This window comes from Mesoplodon densirostris, chromosome 19 (assembly GCF_025265405.1).
Source record: "Mesoplodon densirostris isolate mMesDen1 chromosome 19, mMesDen1 primary haplotype, whole genome shotgun sequence".
NCBI classification, from domain to species: Eukaryota; Metazoa; Chordata; class Mammalia; order Artiodactyla; family Ziphiidae; genus Mesoplodon; species Mesoplodon densirostris.
In genome coordinates, this window is record NC_082679.1 from 13394284 (window position 1) to 13418821 (window position 24538).

At 54.1% G+C, this 24538-nt stretch overlaps 3 protein-coding genes across 9 annotated transcripts in view; 1 reads left to right on the forward strand and 2 right to left on the reverse strand.

Annotated features, from left to right (window-relative positions):
• Positions 1 to 718: 718 nt before the first annotated feature.
• On the reverse strand, positions 719 to 4051 carry MED29 (mediator complex subunit 29). Its single transcript, XM_060085665.1, has 4 exons — positions 3800 to 4051; positions 3179 to 3237; positions 2826 to 2910; positions 719 to 1022 (listed from the first exon to the last, which is right to left on the reverse strand). The coding sequence occupies exons 1-4, from the start codon at positions 4013 to 4015 to the stop codon at positions 780 to 782; spliced, it is 603 nt and encodes a 200-aa protein (XP_059941648.1). The 5' UTR covers positions 4016 to 4051; the 3' UTR covers positions 719 to 779.
• Positions 4052 to 4277: 226 nt separating this feature from the next.
• On the forward strand, positions 4278 to 9065 carry PAF1 (PAF1 homolog, Paf1/RNA polymerase II complex component). Its single transcript, XM_060085664.1, has 14 exons — positions 4278 to 4624; positions 5177 to 5206; positions 5305 to 5397; positions 5710 to 5831; positions 5925 to 5991; positions 6079 to 6180; positions 6262 to 6367; positions 6460 to 6528; positions 6613 to 6716; positions 6807 to 6923; positions 7021 to 7149; positions 8145 to 8250; positions 8363 to 8453; positions 8532 to 9065. Exons 1-14 carry the CDS (start codon positions 4578 to 4580, stop codon positions 8927 to 8929), a joined length of 1581 nt encoding a protein of 526 aa, XP_059941647.1. The 5' UTR covers positions 4278 to 4577; the 3' UTR covers positions 8930 to 9065.
• A 133-nt stretch (positions 9066 to 9198) lies between these two features.
• The window catches only part of SAMD4B (sterile alpha motif domain containing 4B), a 37623-nt gene continuing 22283 nt past the window's right edge, over positions 9199 to 24538 (reverse strand). For 6 of the 7 annotated variants that reach the window (XM_060085663.1, XM_060085657.1, XM_060085661.1 and 3 more), the window contains 11 exons: positions 23050 to 23520; positions 18459 to 18698; positions 17776 to 17885; positions 17531 to 17617; positions 16452 to 16788; positions 15266 to 15351; positions 14646 to 14764; positions 13870 to 14068; positions 13557 to 13680; positions 11675 to 11758; positions 9199 to 11464 (listed from right to left, as the gene is read on the reverse strand). In XM_060085663.1, the coding sequence (XP_059941646.1) occupies positions 11436 to 11464; positions 11675 to 11758; positions 13557 to 13680; positions 13870 to 14068; positions 14646 to 14764; positions 15266 to 15351; positions 16452 to 16788; positions 17531 to 17617; positions 17776 to 17885; positions 18459 to 18698; positions 23050 to 23413 (1779 nt within the window). In that variant the 5' untranslated portion in view covers positions 23414 to 23520 and the 3' untranslated portion in view covers positions 9199 to 11435. The remainder of the gene's footprint in view (positions 11465 to 11674; positions 11759 to 13556; positions 13681 to 13869; positions 14069 to 14645; positions 14765 to 15265; positions 15352 to 16451; positions 16789 to 17530; positions 17618 to 17775; positions 17886 to 18458; positions 18699 to 23049; positions 23521 to 24538) is intronic. The other variant, XM_060085662.1, reaches the window with a different exon arrangement.

The following is a 24538-nucleotide window of genomic DNA, read 5'->3' on the forward strand; positions in this document are numbered from 1 at the left end:
ACTTCTCCTTTGGGGCTAAAAATACAGGGACCCAGGCATCCAGTTGGGCCAGGCTTCACCGCAGATTGCACAACGCCCCTCGTTTGAGTGCTGCTGACGCAGACCCCAGCTACGGGGGGTGGCGGGCTGGGTTGCTCCCCAATCGGGCGTGCTGAGGTCAGGGCCTAGACCCCTCCACTTCCTCTTTCCTGGGTCAAGTTGACATGGGAGGTACTGGGGATCCCTGGATATGACTGTGGTCCCTGGAAATGAAGCTCCTTCTAGCCCCAGGTAAGCCAGGGGTTCTGGCTTCCATTTTGGCCCCCTGCACAGACACAGAGTCCCAGTTGGGAGCTGGGGGCAGAAGACAGCAAAGGGGCACTGGGAGAGAGATGGTCAGAGACAGGGAGATGGGGACAAAGAGATCGAATGACACAAGATGCTCAGAGGAGCAGCTAGAAAAAGGAGCAGGCACAGAGACCACCCCCAAACTGGGACAGAATCAAGGAAGGATTGAGGGAGAGGGACCCAGTCAGGGCTCCAGAGCCAGGCCAGGTCGGGGGAGAGCCCCTGGAAGAGGTCACCAACAGGCACAATCCAAAGTCCACCCTCAGCCAGGGAACAGAAAAGGCAGCCCGCAGAGGCCAGGCCCCGCCCTGGGTGCTCCCTGCTGGCCTCTGCTGCCCCCTGCTGGCGCCAGCCGCAGTGCGCAGGCAGGAAGAAAAGTCAGAGACATAGCTGCTTTGAGGCCACTCTTCATTCCCTCCCCCACTGCCAGCCCCACTCCCAGCCCTGCCAGCTCACAGGGCGCCCCCTGGGCCCGTAGGCGGTGCAGGCGTCTTGCCTGTGACCTTGTTGGCGCAGTCCAGCAGGGCAGTGTGAATGTCCTTGGCACAGGCAATCTGGGCTTTGATGACCGCCAGGTATTGCGGATAGGGCAGGCTGTCAGGCTGGACGGCGTCAGGCTTGGTGGCTGTGGGCACCAGTGTCGGAGAGTGCTTGGCACTGTCGCAACTCTGTGACAGGCACTCATGGGCCAGGCGCTGTGGGCAGGCAGGCAAGGCGTGGCATCAGCCTTCACTCTGGGTACTGCCAACCCCACCCCAAGGGCCAGCCCGGGGTAGCCTTTTCAGCCTCTGGAATCCTGGGGTCTTGGGGTCAGAGCCTGGCCCTGCCGCTCGCTCGGTGACCTCAGGCATGCGGCTGCTCCTCTCTGCATCTGTTTCCTCCTTTGGAAAATGGGTTTAATAACTACTCCTACTATCTAATAAGGTGAGAATGGTGAGAGCAGCGTGCAAGAGACACAGGCACAGGTCCTGGCAAGTTAACTTAAGTGCTAGTTGATGAATGTCAACTACTATTGTTGTGACTGTCCTCACCCTAGGCTTGGCATTGGCACTAGCTTCTCTGGCGGCACCTGCTCCTCCTGGTTTTCCTCCTACTTCTCTGGCTGGTCCTTCTAGATGCTTTTTAATCTACCTAAGCCTTAAATGTGGTCATTCCCGTATCCCTTCTCCTCCTCTCATTCTCATTCCCTCTAGGGGTTGTCTCACCCACACACACCACTGTTCCGACCTCTGTACTGATGACACCACTTCTGTGCGCCCAGCCTCCCCTAAAATTCCAGAGTTCCCATACTCTGCCCCCAAAACCACTCTCCTTCCTGGGTCCCTGTCTCAGGGACGGCCCTACCGTTCCAACTAGAGCCCTGGGCCTCATCTTGGAGGCTCCTCCCCCAGCCTGTCAGTCCCATGGCCCTGTGCACAAAGCCTTCTGAGTACCTCTCCCACCTGCCCTTTCCCACTTCCTCAGGACCCTGCCCTGGTGGAACCTGGCCCTCCTGAATCCTGCCATGGGCTCCCAGCCTCCACTCTCAGCCCCTTGCACCCATCCCTCATGTGGCAGCCAGAGGCATATTCCTAAAAAAGCAAATGGGTCCATGTCCTTCCCTGCTTGAAACCCTCCATGGCTCCCCAGCACCCTCCAGGCTATATTCAAAATCCAACAAGCGCCAACGCCTACCACACCTCAGCCAGACTGAATTTCATGATGTTCCTAAAGGGAACTTAAAGCAGAAGCTGTTCCGTCTGGCTGGAATATCTTTCTACCACTACGAGGCTCCTCAGACTGACTTTTCCTTCAAAGTCCAGTTCAAAATAATCATGACAATGAAGATACTACAGGAAACATTTGCCATGTGTCCATCACCAGGTTAAGTGCTTTATATGCAAGATCTTGCTGAGCCCTTCCCAAAAATCCATTTTCCAAAGGAGGAACCCAAGGCTCAGAGGTAGAGATTGGTGGTCCATCTGACTCCAAAGGCTGTGCTCTGAGCCATTTGCCCTCCTCTCAACTCCTGCCCTTTTTCCATTTTTGTTCCAGCCTCCGCTCAGATGTGCTCTCCACTAGTAGTCTACCCTGAGCCACTTCCTCCCTAAACCTGCCCTAGGCAGGGTCAGGGGCCTTCTCTGGACTTCCACAGCCCCCCTGAGCTTCCCTCATTTTAATCCTGCCCCCTCTGCCTGTGCCTCCACGACTCCAGCCCTGAGCCTTCTGTCTGTGCTTCCCCCTTCAGAGCCCTCCATGGCCTGAGTTTCTCCCATCAGAGCCCTGACTACTCTGAGCTGTCACTGTTTGAGGATATATTTGTCACCCCACTGAACTGGAAGCTCTGTGAGGGCAAGGATTGGGCAATATTGTGCCCCCAGCATCAGCTGCAGCGTCAGCACAGGTCTGGGCCGCAGGAGGTGCTCAGTGAGCGTGTGTTGATTGACTGAATGAAGGTTCCTGAAGCACCAGGAACTGAGGCAGGGCTGTGGTCACCCGGTGGCTGGGAGACCCCTTACCAGGCAGAGCTCTAGCTGGTCACAGAGTGCGTAGAACTCCTCCAGACACTTGTCAAAGCGCTGAATGGGTCCATCGCTGCTCTTCCTACAGTCCAGGAGAGGAAGGTGCGGAATGTATTTCCAGTCTCTGGGACTAAATGACTACCCAACCAAGTATCCATCAGAAAACCAGGTATAGGCCCAGGAGACCCAAGGCAGGGCCTAGGGGACAGTTAATAGAGGAAGGGGCAAAAAGGGCAAGATCAATTGCTAGGGAGCCAGGCTTGAAAATAAGAGAAAAGTGGGGTGGGTGTGGTGCAAGGGGGATGAGTTTCTAAGACTAGGATGGAGTTAGGAGAAAGAGGAGTACTTACTGTCCATTGTCAATGTTAGTGTTCTGAATCAAGTTCTGGGCCGCAACCTTCATCAAGGTCTAGTTTAAAGGAAAAAAAAACAAAAACAAAAAAGAGGTGCAGGAGATGGAGAAAGAGAAGAGGACACTTTTGGTAGATCTACACTCTTCCTTAAGATACACCAAATCTCAGGCCTCCTCTTCACTTGGCGCTTACCCTCCCGTCACTCCAGAGTAACTCCAGCTTCCATTCCTCTATGGCAATAACCGCCTGTATTTTCCCGGAGGCCCGCTCTCACCTGCGGTTCTCGCCAATACCCTCCCGGACATACCTTAGAGTCCTCCCTCACCCACCAGTCACGGTCAGTCTCTGTACAGGCCAGTCCTTTCCTCAGGCTTTAACGACTAGAGCTAAGTTTCTCCTTTAAATTCCCTCCCCCTCGAATTGCAGTCAGTCTCAAGCTCAAGATTCGCCCTGATCCCACCTCACACTGTCAATCCACAGAGCTTCGCTTTGGCCTCACGAAGAAGCTCAAGTCTCATCCCTCTTCCCTGCCTAACGCTCCTTTTGCTCTCTCCCTGACTAAACAGTCCCTCCGCCCACCCCCGTGATGTCAGAGAGCCAAATCTCCCGACCAATCACCTGCAGACTTTCCTTCAGCTGCGGGATAAGCATCTTATAGCGCTGCACAGGATCGAAGTCCTGTTGCTGTTGCTGCAAAAGCCCGCTCTGGGCAGGTCCCACAAGCTGTGTTGGTGGTTGTGGCTGCTGCTGGGGAACCGAGCCACCGGCCGAACCCGGACCTGACACACTAGCGGCAGAGGAAGCCGCGGAAGCCTGCTGCTGGGATGCAGCCATCTTTCTCGCTTCGCGCGCGGGAAGTGCGTCAGAAGCGCGTCTTCCCGGTTTCTTCTTAGCGTCTTGATCGCTAGGCCCCGTTTACTGGTTAGCTCCGCCTCCCATAAAATTTAACCAATGGGAGGAAAGAACCCACCCTCCAACTCGACTCTCAAATCCGACGTCTAGACTGAGATACCGATTCACCAATCACAAGAGGCCCTCCCTGCCTCGCTCCGCCCTCTGCCCAGACGCTCGCCAATCCGGGTGTGGTTCCAATCAGACTCTATTTCCCAGAAGGCGTCGCCGCCTGAGGCGACCTGCGGTCCTCAGAGCACTGGCGGCAGTTGGTGTTCTGGAGCTGTGAGTCAGTCCCTGGTGTTGTTTGCGTGTTTACCTGAGTACTACGTAGTACTCCAGTGTTGCTGGAACGCTTCTCACCAGCCCACCTCACTCCGACCCTATCCCTGAGGAGAGCGGTGTCAACCCGAGTCCTGCCTCGGATTGGGCGTGCGCCGAAGTCGGCACGCCTTTTACCGTGGCTCTTTGAGGCTCTTGTCAGGACTTATCTCGCGTCGTCGCCATGGCGCCCACTATCCAGACCCAGGCCCAGCGCGAGGATGGCCACAGGTAGGCATTACGGCGCCTGACTGTACTGTTTTTCTTTACGTTTGGGTAGGCATCGGCGAGGTGGGAGGGTCGAGCCCAGCTGCCAGCCTACAACCTCACCAGCCCCCCAAGTCAGCCCGTAACGTCACGGAGCGCTCACCCGTTCACGGGGGCGGGTCTCAGAAGGCGTATTGCCCCCGTCTTTCCCTGCCGCGGAGTTCTGGAATTAAGCTCTTGGGGACTTTACCCAGAAGGGATTGAGTTTTTATTCTTCCAGTCAAACGTTTGGAGATCCCTTTTCCCAAAAACAATTGAGCATGCGACTCTTTATTAAAGCACTTGAACACATCTCCTTCAAAAGGGATTGAGCACTTGGCTTCATTCATTAAAGCCTTTAGGGACACTGAAAGGAATACGTGACACTCTCATTAGAGCACTTGGGACACCCCTACCAAGAGGAATTAGCGTTTGTCATTCTCTCCTTCCCTTTTAAAAGCTTGGAAAACCCCCCTTTGCTCTCCTGTCAGTCCCGTTCTTTCCATCTTTTGTCAGCGTCTCTCTTTTACCCACCAGGCCCAATTCTCACCGGACTCTGCCTGAGAGGTGAGCTCCATTGTGTTTTCTTAGGACGGGTGGGCCAATGGGGGCTGCGAACAGAGGTGGGGCATCAGGGGCCGGGTTTTGAGCCGCTGTGTTCCCAGGTCTGGAGTGGTCTGCCGAGTCAAGTACTGCAATAGCCTCCCTGACATCCCCTTCGACCCCAAGTTCATTACCTATCCCTTCGACCAGAACAGGTGAGACTGCGCATGGGGGTTAGGGAAACACCTCACTTAGAATATGAGTTCCTTGAGGGCAAGGACTGCTTTTCTCGTTGACTGTTCAGGCATACAGCAGTAGCTAGCACATACTAGTCGGTGCCCCGTAAATATTTAAGTACAGAAGCAAGCAGCATCCAGGTCTCTTCGAGAGCTGCTAGCCTGCGGACTCCAACATGGGGGACATTTCATTCCGAGTTCCTCCCTGGAGGAGCTTAGCCTCTGGGAAGCAGGGATGTGAGGGATAAGGCTGGAATTAGGCAACCATAATGGGCATGTTTCCCCACCCAGGTTCGTCCAGTACAAAGCGACTTCCTTGGAGAAACAGCACAAACATGATCTCCTGACTGAGCCAGACCTGGGAGTTACCATTGACCTCATCAACCCTGATACCTACCGCATCGACCCCAATGGTGTGTTGGGAGACAGGGAGGGCCTGCCCTAGGCTAGCGAGGGCTGGCTGTGGTCCTCTGTCATAGTGCTTCTCTCACCTTGCTCTCTTCTAGTACTCCTAGATCCAGCTGATGAGAAGCTTTTGGAAGAGGAGATTCAGGCCCCTACCAGCTCCAAGAGGTGAGGGGGTGCTGAGTGGGGACTCGGGACGGGCTCTGATGGGAGGAAGGCAGTGGGGTCCTGAGGTGCCCGATTCTCCCGCCCCAGATCCCAGCAGCATGCAAAGGTGGTGCCATGGATGCGGAAGACAGAGTACATCTCCACCGAGTTCAATCGTTATGGCATTTCCAATGAGAAGCCTGAGGTTAAGTAAGTTGCGGTGGGTAGCGGGGAAGGTGGAGCATTCACGTATATCCCGTGGCCTCTAAAGGCCTTTTTCTTCCTCCCTAGGATTGGGGTTTCTGTGAAGCAGCAGTTCACTGAGGAAGAAATATACAAAGACAGGGATAGCCAGATCACAGCTATTGAGAAGACTTTTGAGGATGCCCAGAAATCCGTAATTGAGGGACCGGGACCGGGGGGAGGCAGGCAAAGGTGTGGTTCCAGAGCACTTTGTACTCCTTCTCACCCCGTTTTTGCCTCTGCCAGATCTCCCAGCATTACAGCAAGCCCCGAGTGACACCAGTGGAGGTCATGCCTGTCTTTCCAGATTTTAAGGTCAGATCCAGGGCAGGGGGCAGAGAGGGATAGCCTGCCATCTCTCCCTGTCCCAGTCTAACCCCAGTGCCCTCCATCTCCCAGATGTGGATCAACCCTTGCGCTCAGGTAATCTTTGATTCAGACCCCGCCCCCAAGGACACAAGTGGTGCAGCTGCATTGGAGATGATGTCTCAGGCCATGATCAGGTAAGTGGCCCTGCTGTCCACCTTGGCCTGCTTCTTATTGTCTCTTTCTCCTCACTCACTCTTAACTGCTCCTCCTCTTCCCCCAACCAGGGGCATGATGGATGAGGAAGGGAACCAGTTTGTGGCTTACTTCCTGCCTGTGGAAGAAACACTGAAGAAGCGAAAACGGGACCAGGAAGAGGAGATGGATTATGCACCAGATGACGTGTGCGTGGGTTGGGGTTAGGTTTTGGGTATTGAGAAGTGTCTCCTTTTCTCCCTCACAGGGAAGAAATGGGGCTGACCCTATCCCCTTTATCCTCAGGTACGACTACAAGATTGCTCGGGAGTACAACTGGAATGTGAAGAACAAGGCTAGCAAGGGCTACGAGGAAAACTACTTCTTCATCTTCCGAGAGGGTGATGGGGTTTACTACAATGAGTTGGAGACCAGGTACTCAGCACAGTCCTACCTCACGCAGATTAGCCTGGGCTTGTACTTCAGTACCCTGGGGTATGCAGGAGCCACCTTGGAGGTCATTTATACCTAAAGATTTGCCATGTGCATTTGTAAGAGCAGAAGCCTGTTCATGCATGTGGGCTGGACCTGGTTCTGACACAAGAACCCAGAAACAAAATCTTTACTTAACACTGGAAATATTTAGAGCTTTCACGTAGGGTAGGACTACCAAGTTTACCGATACTAAGGAGACTTCATGTAAGAGTAAACATAGCTAAAGTATGGAGTAATACATAAAATTAGCATGAATGTTTTAAATGAAGCGCTAGATACCCAAGTTCAAAAACCATGACCCCCCAGACTTCCCTGATGGTTAAAAGTTTACTGCCATGTTGGGACCCTTGGTGTAAGGTTGGGAAAGTGTGACCTGGAGTTTCTATTTAAAGGAGAGATCCAGATCCTGATCCCATTAAGACAGGCAAAAAATCTTAAAAGGCACAGTGGGCTGCTGGGGGCTGGGTGACCTGGAGCTCTTGGCAACCTCCAAGGGGCACTGTGACCAGCACAGCAACCCATTTGCCGCTATGCTCGGGGTGGGGGTGGGGGGTGCTGGCAAGGCAACAAAGGCCCAGGGGGGGTCACAGAATCTTATTTTCCAAAAGCCAGAAATCGAGATTATGTTCTTTTAAAGTGTTGGTATCCAATTCACATTAAAGTCTCTTTCTTTATACGATTATGTGTATGTGTACAGGGCATACATATACACATATATAAAGTGCAGGGCAACCAAACTGCTATCCTGATGGCTATCATGCCGCCCGTCCCTTACCCCCAAGTTTAGTCTCCTTTATTCAGTCTGTACTTATTCTGGTCTGCTCTAGGCTAAGCATAGATGAGTAAGGATGGGTAAAGAACCATATTAGACCAGATTCCCCACGGGGGTCCTTAACTGAATCTCACGCACCCCTCCCCCAACTCCACCACCGCAGGGTCCGCCTGAGTAAGCGCCGAGCCAAGGCTGGGGTTCAGTCGGGTACCAATGCCCTGCTTGTGGTCAAACACCGGGACATGAATGAGAAGGAACTAGAAGCCCAGGTAACAAGCACCACTGACCCAGGGCACCCATGGGGTGGGTGGTAGTTCGTGAGGAGTGGGGCAGGAACCAGATAGAACACCCTCCCCTTCCCCTCAACCCTGCTGCTTCCAGGAGGCACGGAAGGCCCAGCTGGAGAACCACGAACCCGAGGAGGAAGAAGAGGAGGAAATGGAGACGGAAGAGAAAGAAGCTGGGGGCTCAGGTAAAGCTGGACGGGCCAAACTCTGGGAGCCCTGGGAGGGTGGGGAACTGGGTCTTACTTCTTCTTGCTCCTTCACAGATGAGGAACGAGAGAAGGGCAGCAGCAGTGAGAAGGAAGGCAGCGAGGATGAGCGCTCAGGCAGCGAGAGTGAACGGGAGGAGGGTGACAGGGATGAGGCGAGTGACAAGAGTGGCAGCGGTGAGGACGAAAGCAGTGAGGATGAGGCCCGGGCTGCCAGGGACAAAGAGGAGATCTTCGGCAGTGATGCTGATTCGGAGGACGACGCTGACTCTGATGAGGAGGACAGAGGACGGGCCCACGGCAGTGACAATGATTCAGACAGTGGCAGCGATGGGGGTGGCCAGCGGAGCCGGAGCGCCAGTCCCTTCCCCAGTGGCAGCGAGCATTCTGCTCAGGAGGATGGCAGTGAAGCCGCAGCTTCTGATTCCAGTGAAGCCGAAAGTGACAGTGACTGAGTCCCAGGGCCTTCAGGGCTGGTGCGGATAGTTATTTCGTGCAGGAAGGCACTTTTCGAGTGGTCTCTTTGTGAGCCTTTTGCTTTGTTTCCCTCTCCTCCAAACCTCTGCTGTTAATAAAGCCAACTTCCCTTTACTTACCCTCCCAGGCACCATGGTCTCATTCTCCTGCCCCCACCCCCACCCCGCACCCCTGGTGCTTAAGGCATAGAAGCAAAGGCCACAAAGGCAGGGCCACTAGGTTTTTCATGAAATGTAGCATAACAAAGGTCAGAATCCTTTTTGTTTGTTTTGTTTTTTTTTTTCCAAAATAAGCCCAGACCATTAAACAAGTGAAACTCCAACAAATAAGTCTTCTCCAACAGCGAGAAAAACTGTACAGTTACTCAAAGCTGATTCTGCCGGTGGGGCTGGGAATAGAAGGGAGAGTGAAATCATGGAGGAGGAGCAGGGGCCGGGGAGGGTCGGGAGTGGATCAGGGTCCTGCCCATCAGAGTGGGGCCGCCTGCGTCCTGCACACTCTGCTGACAGGTGGAGGGAGGGGGGCAACTCTTGCCTCCCACTGTGTATGGGGGTGTCCCTCACCACCTCCCAGGGCCGGGAAGACCCAGCTCACCCTGATGGGTAATGAACAAGACAGGACTGGCTGGGAAGAGGTGAGGGTCTCTAAGAGGAACACCCTGCTGATTCCAAAACGAGGTGGCCCCTGTCCATCCCACTTCCCCGGGCTAGGAGAGGATTGGAGAAGCCCTGGGAGTTGGAGGGGAATGAGCAAAGGCACAGAAACATGGAGGGGCCGGGGTGGGGGACTTGCATAGGTTGATGAGTGTGCAAGAGGTACATAAATAAACCTGACACCCTACCCAGCCCGGCACTGGGAGAGGAGGTGGGGACCTAGAGCAGGTCCCCAGGGCCACCCCACCCCCTGGCTTCCTCCCCCTCCCTGGGCTCAGAGTTGAGGGAGGTCCAGACCAGGAGAGCAGAGGCAAGAAGGTCTGGGGAATGGGTGAGTGCAGGGAGGGTGGTGGTTTTAAAATTTTTTTTTTTTTTGGTTTTTTTTTTTTCCCAACATTTTGTATCTTTAATAACATACACAATGGTTACCAGCCATATTCATAACAAAAGTTATTCATAAAATGTATCTAAAAATAACATTTTTTCCTTTTCGGTGTGAAAAGCTTGAGAATGTCCCAGTGTGGGGGGGCGGGTTGAGGGGGACAGGGGGTTGGAATAGAGGACCCTGGCTTCCCTACAGCCTGAACCCCCAAATCCCCTCCCTCCACCTGGGCCCCAGCACAACCCCTCAGGAGGAACAGGGATCAGAGGGTCTGTATGACTCTGGGGCTGGGACGAATCTCTGGCTTATGATATAGTGTTCCACTTAAGTGAGGTCATGACAGAATGGGGGGTGGGGGTGGGGTAAGGGTGAAAGAAAAGGGGATGGGGGTGGGGAAAGAAACCAAAAACCATCCCCTTTCCCTTATTCCTTACCCCCAAGTCTTTCAGCAACCAGACCTGGGAGTGGAGAAGGGTTTGTGTCGGTGGGGGAAGGAGACGTTAAGGCAACAGACTTCCTGACCTCACTGGCTGCCCTGGCTCCCGGCCTTCAACCTCCGCATCTGGGGAGCCAGGGCTGGGGGCAAGTGGGGAAGGGCTAGAGGGGTCTGGAGGAGAGGGCGCTGCCCTCCCCCCTCGTAAAATTCAGGCTCCCCCTGCCACCTTCTTGGCTCAGAGAGAGGCCTGGGGATTCTAAAAAAATGAGAGGGAATGATCAGAGAGAAAAACCGTTAAGAACTATATAAATATGTATCTTAAATAGGCCTAAGAAATTAATTGCAGAGAACCTCTGATAAACAGGGCAAAGGGAGGTGAGGGAGAGGAGAGTGGCTCCTGTCCTTGGGGAATGATGGGAATGGGGAAGGAGGAGAAGGCGGCAAGGAGGTGAGGGGGGCGGGGGGAGGGGGGAAGGAGAGAGAGAGACAGAGAGCATGCCAAGACAGACACGCTCCTCTCCTCACCCGCCTTTATCTCCTCAGCTCCTCTCAAATAACGTTCAGGAGAGCAGATTATCTACCTCACTCATCTCTCCCCAAATGTCAGATGGTTCTGAGCAGGCCCCACAAGATAGTGGGTCAGTGAGTCTCTGGGGGAGACTGTTTCCTTGGGAGGGGCAGGTGGCCGGCAGTCTGGAGGAGGCAGGGGTGGGACGGGGCCAGGTGGGGGATGAAGGAGGGAAGGAGGGGGCAGGCAGGCTGGCCAGTCCCTGCCCCCTTTATCCTGGCTGCCCCCTACCTCCCTGGGCCTCAGCAGAGATCCCTCGACGGGCCTGGGAGTGAGCAAGGCATGTGCCAATGTTAAACAAAAGTTAAAAGGGTGAGAGAGTAGAAAAATATTAGAATGTATAGCTGAGCCAGCCCACCCTCTCGCTGTCGCGGAGAAGCCCGTTGGGGGTTGGCCCCCGCCCGCCGCCCGGGGAGCCTATGGGTGCGCTGGGCTGTGGGTCCCGTCAGATGGTGGAGGTTTTGTCTGTCCCATCTGTGGTAAGAAAGGGAGGAAGGGAGGAAGGTCAGGAGCTGGCGGGAGGCCCAAGAAAAGGTGCTCAGGTAGCCTGTCATCCCAGTCAGGCCCTCCCTGGAGTCCGGCCTCCCCTGGGGACCCCTCAGGATGACTCTGAGTTGCTCAGTTCAGAGGTGGAGACGCTGGTGGGTAGGTGGGAGCTGGGTCAGGGAAAGAGGAAATGCTCACCACCCAAGGCGTGTTCTGTCATGCTCAGACACAGAGACTCCAGAGTGGGATTGATCTCCAGGTCAGGCCCAGGGACCGGGCAGTCTGGGTGGGAGAGAGGAGAATGGAAGCAGTAAGGACTGGACTGGGGTGAAAGGTAGAGTCATGAAGACAAAGGCTGGCATGAGGGAGAGGCTGAGGGGGACGAGAGGGAAAGGGAGGAAGGGAAAGTAAAGGCAAGAGACAGAGACACAGAGAATGTAAGACATGCACACACTTGGATGGAAGGTATGACTGGGCAGAGTTGAAGGACAGACAGGCCTGGGAGTGCCACTAAGCAGGCAGAGGTGATGATGGCAAGGGCAGAGGCTTGGCAACACAGAGAAAGGCTGACAGGAAGTAATGTAAAGCTGGGGGAGCTGCTTGGAGGCCACGACTATTTTGGACACACTACACATTCCCTTGGGCACAGTGAGGGCATCTGCCCTGAGCACTGGGCAGCCCCGTGCTCCCTGACTAATGACTTGCTCTGTACTTGGTGTGGAAGCTTCATTAGAACCCTTCTCTCCCACCTGGACTTGCTCCTCTGGCAGGATGCTGTTGGGGAAGGCCTAGCAGGCAGGGCAACTCTGGACAGCAGCCATGGGGGCTGGTCTTCATACAGTCTTTCAAAGGGCCTCCTGTTCTGGCACCTGGGCAAGAGCCCACTAGGTCCCTGGGCAGACCTGACAGCACCCACTGCTTAAAACCCTTCCTGGGCTCCTCACTGCTTCTAGAGGAACTCTGAGCTCTCTACCTAGGTTTAGAAGACCCTGCTCTTTCACGCTCCAGCATCACCTCTCACGACCTCCCCTCTGAACCCATGAGCCATGTCAGACCATCTGTCTGTCCTTAACAAAAAAAAATTTTTGACCTTGGGCAAATCACCTCTCTGAGACTCAGATTCATGACTAATAAGATGGGAATCATATCAGTGCCTTCACATGTGCAGTTGGGAGGATTTCATTCAACAGTGCAGAAAAGCTGTCTGACACACAGTCTAGCACACGGCATACTGGTGAAAAGAACTGTTCTCATTTTTTACTCCTGTAATTCATCCATCTAGTCATTTAATATCATTTACAGATGCCTACCATGTGCTAAGCCCTGTGCTAGGATGAATGGGACGAATGGGGTCTCTTGCCTCCCACAGATGGCAGTTTGCATAATCTCATAAAGAATCCCTATTGATTTGGCTATTTGTGACATGAAGAGTTTAGGGTCACAGGCAAATCTAAGCTCTCTCTAGAGGCAGCCCTTTCCAAACCAGCCTTATCTGCTTCTGCAGCCTCAGTGCCCAGCAGCAGGCCTGGCACAGGGGGTCACCTCTGACTTACTGAGCAAGGCAGGGCTAGCGCTTCTCTAACCTCCCTTTTGCCCACTTTGCCCTCATTTTAATCTCCCATCTCTAGGCTGATCTGTGAGCAGAGGGGAAGACAGCCCTTCCACCCTTTAGTGTAGAACCCATCCCAGGAGCTGAAGTCTGCTGGTTCCTGCTCGGTCGCCTGGCTCCTGAACGAATGCCAGCGGACTGACAGGCAGGACGACTCCCTTCTACAGACGACTGGCTGCTGTGGCTGTCTCATCCCCTCCACCCTTCCAAACTGAGTACTTAATGGTTCTCGAAGAAGACGGGGACAGAGACCAGTATGAACACTAAGATTATGACACAGGGAGGGAGAGAGATAGAGATGGGGGGTGGGGTGGGAATAAGGAGTGAGAGAAGAGGACAGGGAGGGGGAGAAAGACAGACAGACAGAGAGACAGAACACATGCAAGGGATAGTGTGTACAAGACCCAGGAGAGAAAAGAAAGGCCAGCTAAGGGTGCTGTTGAGGCCGAGTCCTAAGGGGGGGCACTGTACCTGGAGGGAACATGAGAATGGCCTGGGGGGACGAGTGGACCGGGAGCGAGTGGGTCCGCTGCACAGAGCTCCGGCTCTGGCTGGGCATGCTGTTGCTGCCTCCAGGGTTGGCGAACCACAGGTTCTGCATGTGGCATATGGGAGAGAAGGCAGTGGGTGAGCGGGGAAGAGGCCCAGACCCAGGAGCGGTGGAGCGGGCAGAGTCGTCCCCTCCCCTCTACGCTGGGCCCAGACACAAAGATATGGACACATGTCTCAGGCACCACCACCCCAACCCCAGAAGTGCCAGGTCCTTTGCTTCCAGCTGGCTCACCTGTCGGCCCTGGCCCCCAAGGCTGGGGCTGGTGAGGGCATGTCGAGGGGAGATGCCCCCAATGCCCGAGGGGCTCAGAAGGCCCATTCTGCCAGGCGGAAGGGCCCGGGGAGGCATTGGGAACTGCCGCTGGGTCCGCCGGGCCACCCCCATCCCCACAGAGCCAGCTATGGGGAGTGAGTTGGAGCCGAATGCCCAGCTGTGAGAGAGCAGAAGGCAGGGTGTCAGTTTAGGTGGATGGAGCCCATCTGTTCACCTCTTCCCCACACCCCCCGCAGCCCCCATGGGTAGACAGAACACAGATCTGCTCTGAGCAGGGATTCCCTGTCCAAGTCCCTGCTCTGTACATTGTCTCCTCCTGCCCCAAGGGTACTCCCAGGATGGAGACGGGGAGTGTACGAAGGTTTCCTCAAGTCCACTCCAAGTAGTTCTCCTAACCTCAATTCTCAAGCACAATATTTCTGTTGTTTGTTTGGAGTGAGAAGGGACTTCAGAGTCCTCTGCACACAGGTGAGGAGAACAAGGGACAGGTAAGGGGCCAGCTATGGGGACACCTGCTAGTTTTGCCAGCTCAGCACTCTATTCTAATGGAAAATCAGGGACCACCTGATTTTCTTATGGCAAAGTCCTCACTGGGTGACTTATATAACGACACCCAGTTACTGAATGAGTGTAACAGGATTCCCAGCCCAGAACGCAATCACCCCTCTAGGCACTATCTGTCAACCAACGAGGGCCTAGGGAGGGAAGTCCCTGTGCCCTGGCCGCCCGCCTACCCTTTCTGCTGCCGGTAGTTCTGCATCTCTAGTGCGGCTTTGCGCGGGAAGGTCCGGAGGAGCTTCAGCACTTGCTGTTTCCAGGACAGCAGCCGTTTCTTCTGCGTTTCCGTGAAAGCCTAGAATTAGGGGGGTGAGAGGGGTGTGTGTGCTTCTTTCACATTTGCCTTCCATCCATTTGCTCAAATATTTATCAACTGCCTGTGCTGGTCAATGCTGGGACACAGAGGTGACCTGTGCTCACGGAGCTTACAGTTTAGTTGGGGAGAAGGTACACACGCATTCATAACAGTGATAACGCTGTGAGGGAGAAGCACAGGAGGCACAAGAAACCTGATGTTATGAGGGGCTGGTCAAGGCATCCCTGAGATACAGATGTATCAACTGAGATCTGAGGGGTCAGCAGACGGGAGGGGGACTTACTCCCCAGAAGATTATGTACTAAGGCTCTAAGAATGAGCGCTCAGGGGCATCCACTGAACCCAACACTGGGAAGGATGAGGGCTGGAGAGGTGGGCACGTGCCAGTCAGGCAGGGCCCTATTGGCTGTATAAGGAATGTTGGTCCTGAGAGTGACAGGGCAGCCTTTCCCTTCTTGGGACCCCTAGAGAAGGCCTCACCTCATGAGTCAGGCACTTTTCGATGAGCTGGAGGTAACTGGTGATGTTCTCCTCGTCTGGTCGGGACACCAGCAGCTGGGTGCACACTTGGGGACATGGGAAAGGGCAGGAGGTTAGCTACCAGCGTGCCCTCTGCCATGTTCCAGCTTCCCTGGCCCAGCTGGGTGGCCCAGAAGGTGGGTCAGGAAACTCATGCTGGATGAGTACTAGCTATGTGCCAAGCACTGTACCTGGCTTATCACAAGGATATATGAAGTGCCCACCATAGTGCCTGGCATAAAGCAGATGTGAAGTCAATGATACCTTTTCTCCTTTTTAAGTCTTGCAACAGTCTCATCAATGTAGGCACTTTTAGCCTGAGGCTCAGAGAGGTTGAGTCACTTGTCCCAGCCACACAGCTAAAAGAACTTAGACCTGGGACTTCCCTGGTGGTGCATTAGTTAAGAACCCGCCTGCCAATACAGGTGACACGGGTTCGAGCCCTGGTCTGGGAAAATCCCACAGGCCGCGCAACAGCTAAGCCCGTGCGCCACAACTACCGAGCCTGCGCTCTAGAGCCCACGCGCCACAACTACTGGAGCCCGCGCACCTAGAGCCCGTGCTCTGCAACAAGAGAATCCACCGTAACGAGAAGCCCGCGCACCGAAATGGAAGAGTCGCCGCTGCTCGCCACAACTAGAGAAAGCCCGTGCACAGCAATGAAGACCCAATGCAGCCAAAAATAAATACATTTATATATAAAAAAAAGAAAACAAACTTATTAAAAAAAAACCAAAACTTAAACCCAAGTGTAAAGTTGCCTACACTGTGCTGCCTTAGGAAAAGGCGAGCCCATTAAGAGCTTCACCATACCCATCCCGTGGACTTCAGTCCCCTCTGAAAGAACCAACGGATTCGCCTTATCTGTTCACTCTTTACTGTATGCAGTTTCCACTGACACAATGTCCCATCTTCTGCTCAGGCTGGAGACACTTTGAGGGTAAGGGCTGTCTCCCACCATCAGCCTGGACGCACCGGAGGGCAGGGGCCCTGTCATCTCAATCTTAGCCACTCTCTGTAGTGCTCTAATCCCCAGAGTGCTTTGAAAAGTTTTGCTTCCATCATTTAAACTGGATTTGACCTTTGATGCCTGGGTTCACTTGGCACCCTGCCCCAGAATTTCCTGCTGGGCCCTGGGTGGTCTCACCTTTGCCCATCACCCGTGTAAACTGACTGGGGATGTCTCCGTCAGCGACGGGAGCCGGGGCTGGCTCACTGCCATCAGTGGGAGCTGGAGCTGGTGGAGGGGGGTAGCCCTCTGCAGCTGGAGGGTCCTTGGCCTCACTGCCCTTGTCTGTGCCAGGGTGAGCCAGGGGAGGCTCCGCACCTGGCAGCGGCGGCTCCCCCCGGCCCCCATCCTTGGCAGTAGAGGTGGTGGCGGCGGCCACAGTGGCCTGGAGGACACTGTAGGCCTTGATGGGGGTGATGATGATCTGCTGCAGCTCCTGCAGAGCGTTTCGCAGATTCCCGCCTTCCAGCACATCCTGAGTGGGGAAGACACAGCCTGGGTCACATGCCAACCCCCAGAGCTACGTAGAATGACTATACACGTGGGTTCAAACAGTCCTTGCAGAGGGCTGGTGGGACCCTGGGTTCCAGCACACAGAGAAGGCAGGTAAGGGCACCGCCAGAGCATACACACACACACACACACACGCACAAACACACACATGTGTACATACACAGTCCCTCTTCCCCCCCTCAAGGTAGAGTCCCACGTAGCTTAGAAGGTGGGGCCTCAGGGTCCCACCGAGGATGGAACCAGATTCAGACCCAGAGATCTGGACTAAGGCACTGAAGGGGGCAAAAACCAGAAGGTAAGTGGTGGGGAAAGGGAAAAAGGGATGTAAATCAAGGCAGATGTGTAAGGAGAGTGAGCGGATAAGAACCAACCAACTGGAAAGAGATCATGCACACAGGGGAGACACTCTGCTCTATCAGAAAGAGCTGTTAGAAATGGAAAAGTGAAATGGAAGAGAGGGGCCGAGTCAACAAACAAGATTCTGGAGACACAGGCCAGGACAGACAGGGAGGAGAGCCTCTTAGCTTAGCCACAGCAAGTGGGCCCTGTGATCCGACCTGCACTTGGTCCCTGGACCCTGGTTCCCTAGGGCTGGGGAGGTCCCGAGATGGGGGCCACATGGGCAGCAAGGCTGACCCAGAGACTTCAGCCACTAGCACCACTGGGTAGCCAGTTGGCCTTGGATGGGGATACCAGGTCCTCACCTTCTCCAGGGATTTGAGGACACTCTGCCTCTCGCGCAGCTTCTGGATGCTCAGGGCTATCTTGTGGCGGGCACCTTTGGTGACATTCTGTGGTAGGGCAGAAGGGGATAGGAAGCTGGAAATGGGAGGCTGAGGTACTCAAGGTGCCCCAACAAGGCCCAAAGAGACAGAGGAGGCTTGGGCTGCAAGGGTAATGCCCAAATGGTCCCGCCCCCAGCCCCGCCCTGATGGTCCCTCTGCTTCACCTGAGACTCCAAGTGCTGCTCTGTCAGTGTCATCATCTCCTCATAGCTCATCTGTGAGAAGAGGGCCGCGTACTTGTGCAAGCGGAGGCTCTTAAGCCACGAGGGCACATCTGTGGAAAAGAAGGGAGGGCCTAAGATCAGGAATCTGGCCCTGGTAACAGTTGTGGGGAAGGAACAGGGATAAATCATAGGCAGCCTTAAAAGCTGTAGAAAATTGGAAGGAGGTAGGGAGAAGCCAAGGGTCCATAAGCTACCTTCTTCTGTCCAGCCAGACCCTTCCAGGTGGCCTTCCCTGGTCAGAACACCCGATCCTCCTGAGTTGCTGGGTTGGATGTGTACTAGGATGACCTCTGATGCCTTTAAAAGTATTCCTGGAACCTCTATTCCATCAGTTACCTCTGTGTCCTGGCTTTCTTGTCAGACTGGCGTGCCTGAGGGCAGGGGCTTTTCCCCCATCAGACTGGGACCTGTGGGGGTCCCTCTGCTCAGTCTTAAGCCCTAAGGGCAGGGCCTGTCCACTCTCCTCAGACCTGTCCCCTTCTCGGGGATGGAGTGGGGGAGAGGAAGAATTGGGTGGGGAGGGACAGGACAGGTGGGGTGGCAGCTACAAGCTCTCTTCTGTCCTTTTAAGTTCTGTGGAAGCCTCTTGAGGAGGGTCCTAGTGCTACTCTCCCCCATTGTACCTTTCATGCCACTGCCGTCCTCCTGAAAAGTGTTCCGGCTGGAGCCCTGCTCCTCCGTCTGCTCGCTGCCAGAGGAGGCCACGCTGCTCTGGGGCGAGAGGGGTGCGTGGTCGGGCGTGGTGAAAGCAGCCCGGGCCCCAAGCTCCTCTGGACTCGGCCACTCACCAGGGGCCTGGGGGCTCGTGGGGATGAGCGACATGGAGCGCTTCAGCGGGCTGGGGTGGATTTGGCAGGGGAGACCTGGCCGGAGGGGGAGAGAGGCAAAAGGTCAGGCTTGGGGATCTGACCACAGGAGACCGTGTCCCCCTGGTCAGTGCCATGGACGGCAGCTCAGCCCTGGAATCCAACAAGAGGAAGGGACCCTGGGGTCTGAGGGGAACCACCTACCGGGTACTGCTGGTTCCCTCATTCCCCCACCCCCCAATCCATCAGCAAGCTCTCAGCCGCTTCTCTGAACTGCTCCACTTCCTCTGCTATAGCACCTGGGCCAAGTCACTGGCGTCCCCAGCTGGAATTACTCTCACAACCTCCTCACCGGCTTCTTGCCTTCATCCTTGCCCCCTACAGTCTAGTCAACTCACCACAGCCACACTGATCCTTCTTAAAAATGCCAAGTCTGACCCAGTCAGTCCCCGATTAAACCTTACCTGTAGCTTCCCTTCACACTGAGAATAAAATTCAAACTCCTCCCCCGACACCTACGAGGCCCTGCAGGATCTGGGTCCTGCTCACCTCTGACTCCTCATCTCTCATGACTCACCCCTTTGGTTCAAGCCCTTTTAGCCTTTGCCGCACACCTGCCCCAATTTGTTCCTGGAACACTCAAGCTTGTTCCAGCCTCAGGACTTCCGTGCTTGCTCGCTCTTCTCGTTCTCCTGATCTTAGCAGTGGGCTCCCCCAGGTCTCATCTCAATCACCTCTTCTGAGGCTTTCCCTGAACCCTCAGTCAGCAGTAGCTGTCCCCCACCAACCCACCATCATATCACTCTGCCTTATCTTTCTTACAGCACCTATCACAGCTTGAAATGACCTTATCTAGTTATTTGTTCACTTATTGACTGTTCGCCTCTCCTACAAGACCTGTGACAGCAGGGCCCTGTCCTGTCGTAAACATCATGGTATCCTCAGTAATTACAATGGGGCCTCGACTAGAGGAGGTTCTTCACAACTACTTGCAAAGTAAGTGAATGAAGTACATAAACTGCTTCCTCAACATCTCTGTTATTGGGCTTCACCACCTCCCAAAGATTTTTCCTATCCTGAGCCCAGATCAGGGTGAATCCAGGCCCTCATCCACAGGATGTTTCGCATCCTCCACCCATCCCATTCCTGAGGTAAGAAAAAGGATCCAACTTGATTTTTAACCATTCTAAGGACAGGGCAGGTTCTCATGAGCTTCCAGACCTTTACAAGTGCTATTCCCTCCCCCTAGCTCACTGCTCGTCCACCCTTATCTGCCAGCCACTTCAGCCTTCCCTCCTGGCTCACGTGTTCCCTCTTCTGTGACTCCTTCCTCTGCGTTCCCTGGGCCCCTGTGCTGCTACCTGAAGTCCAGCACTTACTGCCCCCTTCACGAGCCTGCCTCGCACTGGACTCTGGGCTTCTGTAGGATGGCAGCAAGCCTGCCCAATCATTTCTGTACCTCCGGGTCAGGGCAAGATACACAGGAATTTTCAAAGTTTCACTAAGTCCAAAAGGAGGGCACCCACCATCCTAAGGGTGCTAAGGGGGCCTCTGAGCTTGACACAGGAAATCTAGAAGTATCCCAAGTCAAAAAAAGAAAAGGAAACAAAGCCAAAAAGCCTCACCCTGGGTAGGTGAGAACATCAAGGCCTGGGGAACTGAAATCCTTTGCCCCAGTTCCCACAAAGAGTTGGGAGGCAGAGACAGAAGAACCCCAGCCTTGTTTCTGATGGAAAGGCTGGGATTCCTGCCAGTGCTACACTGACACCCAGCCTCAGAAGGACAACCAGCCTGGTACAGGCCCCCAAAGCACCTTCCCTCATCTGTGACAGTTATCTGTGATCCTAGCCAGGAAGTCACCTGAGGGAGAGGGCAGTGCATTGATCCCACCCACTAAGGCTAGCCTCCTCCCCCTATCAGTGATTTCTGGGGCTCTCTGCAAGGGGCTTCTCCAAGCCTCTGGACTCCTAGAAGATGTTACCCTCTGGGCCCTGGGGAGGGCTGGGTAACCCTTAACACAGGCCTTTTTTTTTTTTTTTTTGCCTGTCTTGGTGTTCCTGGCTTCCTCCTTCCTCCCTTCTCAACCAAGAAGCGGGAAGGCGAGGCCGAGAGGGCTGGAAATTATCCTGATTGGAACGATTGTGCAGTTCCTGAGGAGCCCTTTTTGGACCCACACTGGGGTGGAGGCTGGCCACAGTATAAGAACCATAAAAACAGGAATGCCGGCCAGACATCCAGGGCCTCACACTCTCCAAGAAGCCCTGGCCTGCCCTTGGCAGCACCCCAAACCCACCCTGCCTGCCCTTACGGGCCAATCCTTGCTCCCCACTCAAAAATAGTTTAATGGCTTCCTGTTTCCTGCAACTGCTTGAAATTGAAATTGAAAAGCTTCATCCTAGCCTTCAAGGCCCCCTCTGAATGTGGCCCTAACATACTGAGATCTGAGAGTCAAGAGAGACCTGCGTTCAAATTCTGGCTCTGCCATCTATTAACTTCATGATCCTGGGCAAGTCACTTCATCTTCCCCCTCTGTCTCCACTTCCATGTGAAGTCTCTGGCACAGGGTAAACATGAATATTTGCTACTGCTATTACTCATTTAAATCCTCGCACTTCTCCATCCTAGCCGGACCTGTCTGCATACTGTCCCCTCCAATTTGTCACCCCTATACCTTCAATTCATGCTGTGCCCTCTACCTGGAATGCCCAATTCCTCTTCTGGTTCAAATCCCCTATTCAACATTGTTCCAGCTTGGTCCTCTAAAGCTGCTGTCCCCATCGTGGGGAGGAAGGAATGTATGGGCACCCTGCATAGGTGACCCCTCCCCTTGATGAGCATCTTCGGGAGGGTCACTTTTAGGTGGGGGCAGTGTAGCACAGTAACAAAGAATATAAGCTGAGGAGCCAGGCTGCCTGGATTGAAATTCTGGCTACAACACCTTGGGCAAGTGACTCCTCTGTGCCTCAGCCAATGAACTTATAAGTATAAACTTCTCAGAACAGCTCTTGGCAAAGACTAAACGCTGAATATATTTTATCTAGAATTAGCATTATTAATATACCCTCCCAACCTGGACCCAGAAACTGTCATGCTCTGAGACTAGAAAACCAGGTCCAAGACACCTTGGGTTGCTAGAGTTCCCGAAAGTGCCCTTCTACCCCTGTCTTCCCTGATTCTTGCCAGCATCTGGGAAGGAGGCAGGTGACCAGGATATCCATATTCAGCTGGGGAAGAAAGAGGCTCAGGGGTAACTAATATGTACCAGGTGCCACACAGCTGGGCAATGAAGACCCAGGGTTCACCTTACCCACTGGCACGGGTAACATTCCACTGCCACCCTCTCCTGGCCTGCTTTAACCAGTGCCTGCAAAAAGGGGCCGGCTACCTTGACGTTAAATTTGGAAACTTCTTGCTTTGAGTCAGGTCCTGTCACCTCATCAATCCTTGGAAACGCCATTCTCCCTTATACTGTTCAACGAATATTTCAAAAACTCTCTGGAATACCAGCTCCTCCCACTGACCCCAGCCTCTGCGGGTGCTTGCTAAGAGACCACTTAGTTGAAGGATGGCACAGTGGTCAGACGCAAGCTCTGGTATCAGACTGCCTGGGTCTAAACCCTGGCCAGTTCCACCACTTGTTCTGTGACCTTGAATACAAGACTTCGTCTCTTTGAGTCTCAGTGCCTTCATCTGCAGAATGGGGCTAATAATATTGTTGTGATGAGGATTAAACGAGATCATGCCTGAAAAGTGCTTATAAAAGAATACCTAGCACAGTCAACGCTCCACAATGTTACCTACTATTACTAATGCCTTGCAGCATGAGTTACATCTAGTATGAACAGGCTTACAAACATACATTTCTCAGAAATGAGTCTGTACGCTGGAGCCAGATACAAAAATCCAGAATGTCTGGGCTGGAAGGGACCTCAAATTATGATGGTCTACAACTGAAGTCAGGCAGTTATCACACATGCCCAAAGTGGGATGGTAGGGGCAGAGGCCGACTGGGACACATGTGCAGGGTCAGAAGGCGGTGATCAATATTCAACTCCATCTTACGGTTGCCACCAGGAATACAGGCCTTGAGTTGCCAGATCTTTTGACTTTTCAAGAGAAGCTGAAAATCCGGATTTTTAGGAGAAAATTCCCAATTCCTTACATCACCAAATTTATTTAAAAACATAAAAAAACAAAACCCGAAGTTTTGTTGAGTTTGAGCTCAATAAAACATGTCTGCAGGTCAGAAATGGCTCTGGGAATGCCAGTTCACAACCTCTGCACTGTCTCATAAAGCTGAGGCCCAGAGAGCTTACGTGACTTGCCCAGGGACACAGAGCGAGTGAAGAGAGAGCCCAGTCCAACCCTTTTCAAGTAGGCATGGCCTCCCGGACTCCCACCTCCTCACCTGCGTTTGCGTTGCTCCCAATACTGTTGATGGCTGGCGGCACTGAGCTGGGTGGGTGGAAGGGCACGTGTCCATTTTCCCGGGGTGGCTTGTCCTGCCAGCCTGATCCTGCCTCCCCAGGGCCCAGCTCTGCAGGGCCACCCCACTCATCCGAGCCCTGGCGTGAGTGGTAGGTGGGCTCAGGCCGGGTGCGGAAGCCGCTAGCTAGCCGCTCTTCCAAGTGACTCAGCCAGAGGGCCAGCGCATTGCGGTCCTCCAGAGTGGTGGCCGGGTGGATGAGGGCATAGGAGAGCAGCTGGCGGCTCTCCTCGATGAAGGCGTTGCTCTCAATCGAGTAGGCCAGCACTTTCTGCAGCAGCCTCATGTACTCCGACTTGGCCTCTGTGTTGCCTGGCTGAAGCAGGGGTAGGTGGGACAGCAGGAGGGACACCACCTTCTCTTTGGACTCCTGCTGCCACTGGCTGACGATGGCTGCAGAGGGGACAAGAGGGAATGTCAGGGGAGCCAGGGTGGGGGACTCCCATAAAGCCAGGAGAAGTGCCTATAGCCTGCTCCCTCAGCTCCAATCTCATTTCCCTTCTCCTTTCAGGACTCTGACCTTGTCCCTCATACAAGTGATATCTAACACACTCAGCCTGCTTCCAGAGTAATTTTTTTTCTGGTTTCATCACTCCCACTCTCAGAAACCTGCTATGACTCCTAATAAGCCAAACTTGCTACTCTGGAATCTGAGCCCCTCCTGCTGCCCCCAGGCCTGCTCTTCTTGCTGTATCCCCACTCTTTATCTTCATGGCCTGTACCTGCTTTCCCCTGACTATCAAAACAGCCTCTCTTTCCTGACTTGGAGGACAATGGAATACAGTGGTTAAAAGCTTGGACTCAGGAATTCCCTGGCAGTCCAGTGGTTAGGACTCCGCACTTCCACTGCAGGGGGCAGAGGCTCAACCCCTGGTCTGGAAACTAAGATCCCACATGCCACATGCGTCGGCCAAAAAAACCCCAAAAAAACCTTGGGCTCTGGAATCAGATGGTCTGGACTCCCCAGCTCACTAGCTGGACCTCTGTCTCTTGAACCTCACTGAGCACTGATTTCCTCACCTGAAAATTTCTGAAGATAATTACAGTACCCAATTCACAGTGTTGCTCTGAGATTCAAGAAGTTAATAAAGAATGGAAAGTGGCCTGGCATACAGAACATAGTTAATAAATGCTTACTGTTGCTTTTTATTTTTATTTTTTTTCCTGGTATGCGGGCCTCTCACTGTTGTGGCCTCTCCCGTTGCGGAGCACAGGCTCCGGACGCGCAGGCTCAGCGGCCATGGCTCACGGGCCCAGCCGCTCCGCGGCATGTGGGATCTTCCCGGACCGGGGCACGAACCCGTGTCCCCTGCATCGGCAGGCGGACTCCCAACCACTGCGCCACCAGGGAAGCCCTTACTGCTGCTTTTTAAACTGGACTCAGCCTCTAGATTCTCCCCTTCCAATTCAT

Excerpts from the sequence above, each read along its gene's own strand:
- MED29 (XM_060085665.1), bottom strand. The coding sequence starts at position 4,015 with ATGGCTGCATCCCAGCAGCAGGCTTCCGCGGCTTCCTCTGCCGCTAGT. Across the intron at positions 2,911-3,178 it reads ACTAACATTGACAATGGACA|GAAGAGCAGCGATGGACCCA; the intron begins GTAAGTACTCCT and ends CCTGGACTGTAG. Across the intron at positions 1,023-2,825 it reads ACCAGCTAGAGCTCTGCCTG|CGCCTGGCCCATGAGTGCCT; the intron begins GTAAGGGGTCTC and ends GCCTGCCCACAG.
- PAF1 (XM_060085664.1), top strand. The coding sequence starts at position 4,578 with ATGGCGCCCACTATCCAGACCCAGGCCCAGCGCGAGGATGGCCACAG. Across the intron at positions 5,398-5,709 it reads TATCCCTTCGACCAGAACAG|GTTCGTCCAGTACAAAGCGA; the intron begins GTGAGACTGCGC and ends TTCCCCACCCAG. Across the intron at positions 6,368-6,459 it reads TTGAGGATGCCCAGAAATCC|ATCTCCCAGCATTACAGCAA; the intron begins GTAATTGAGGGA and ends TGCCTCTGCCAG.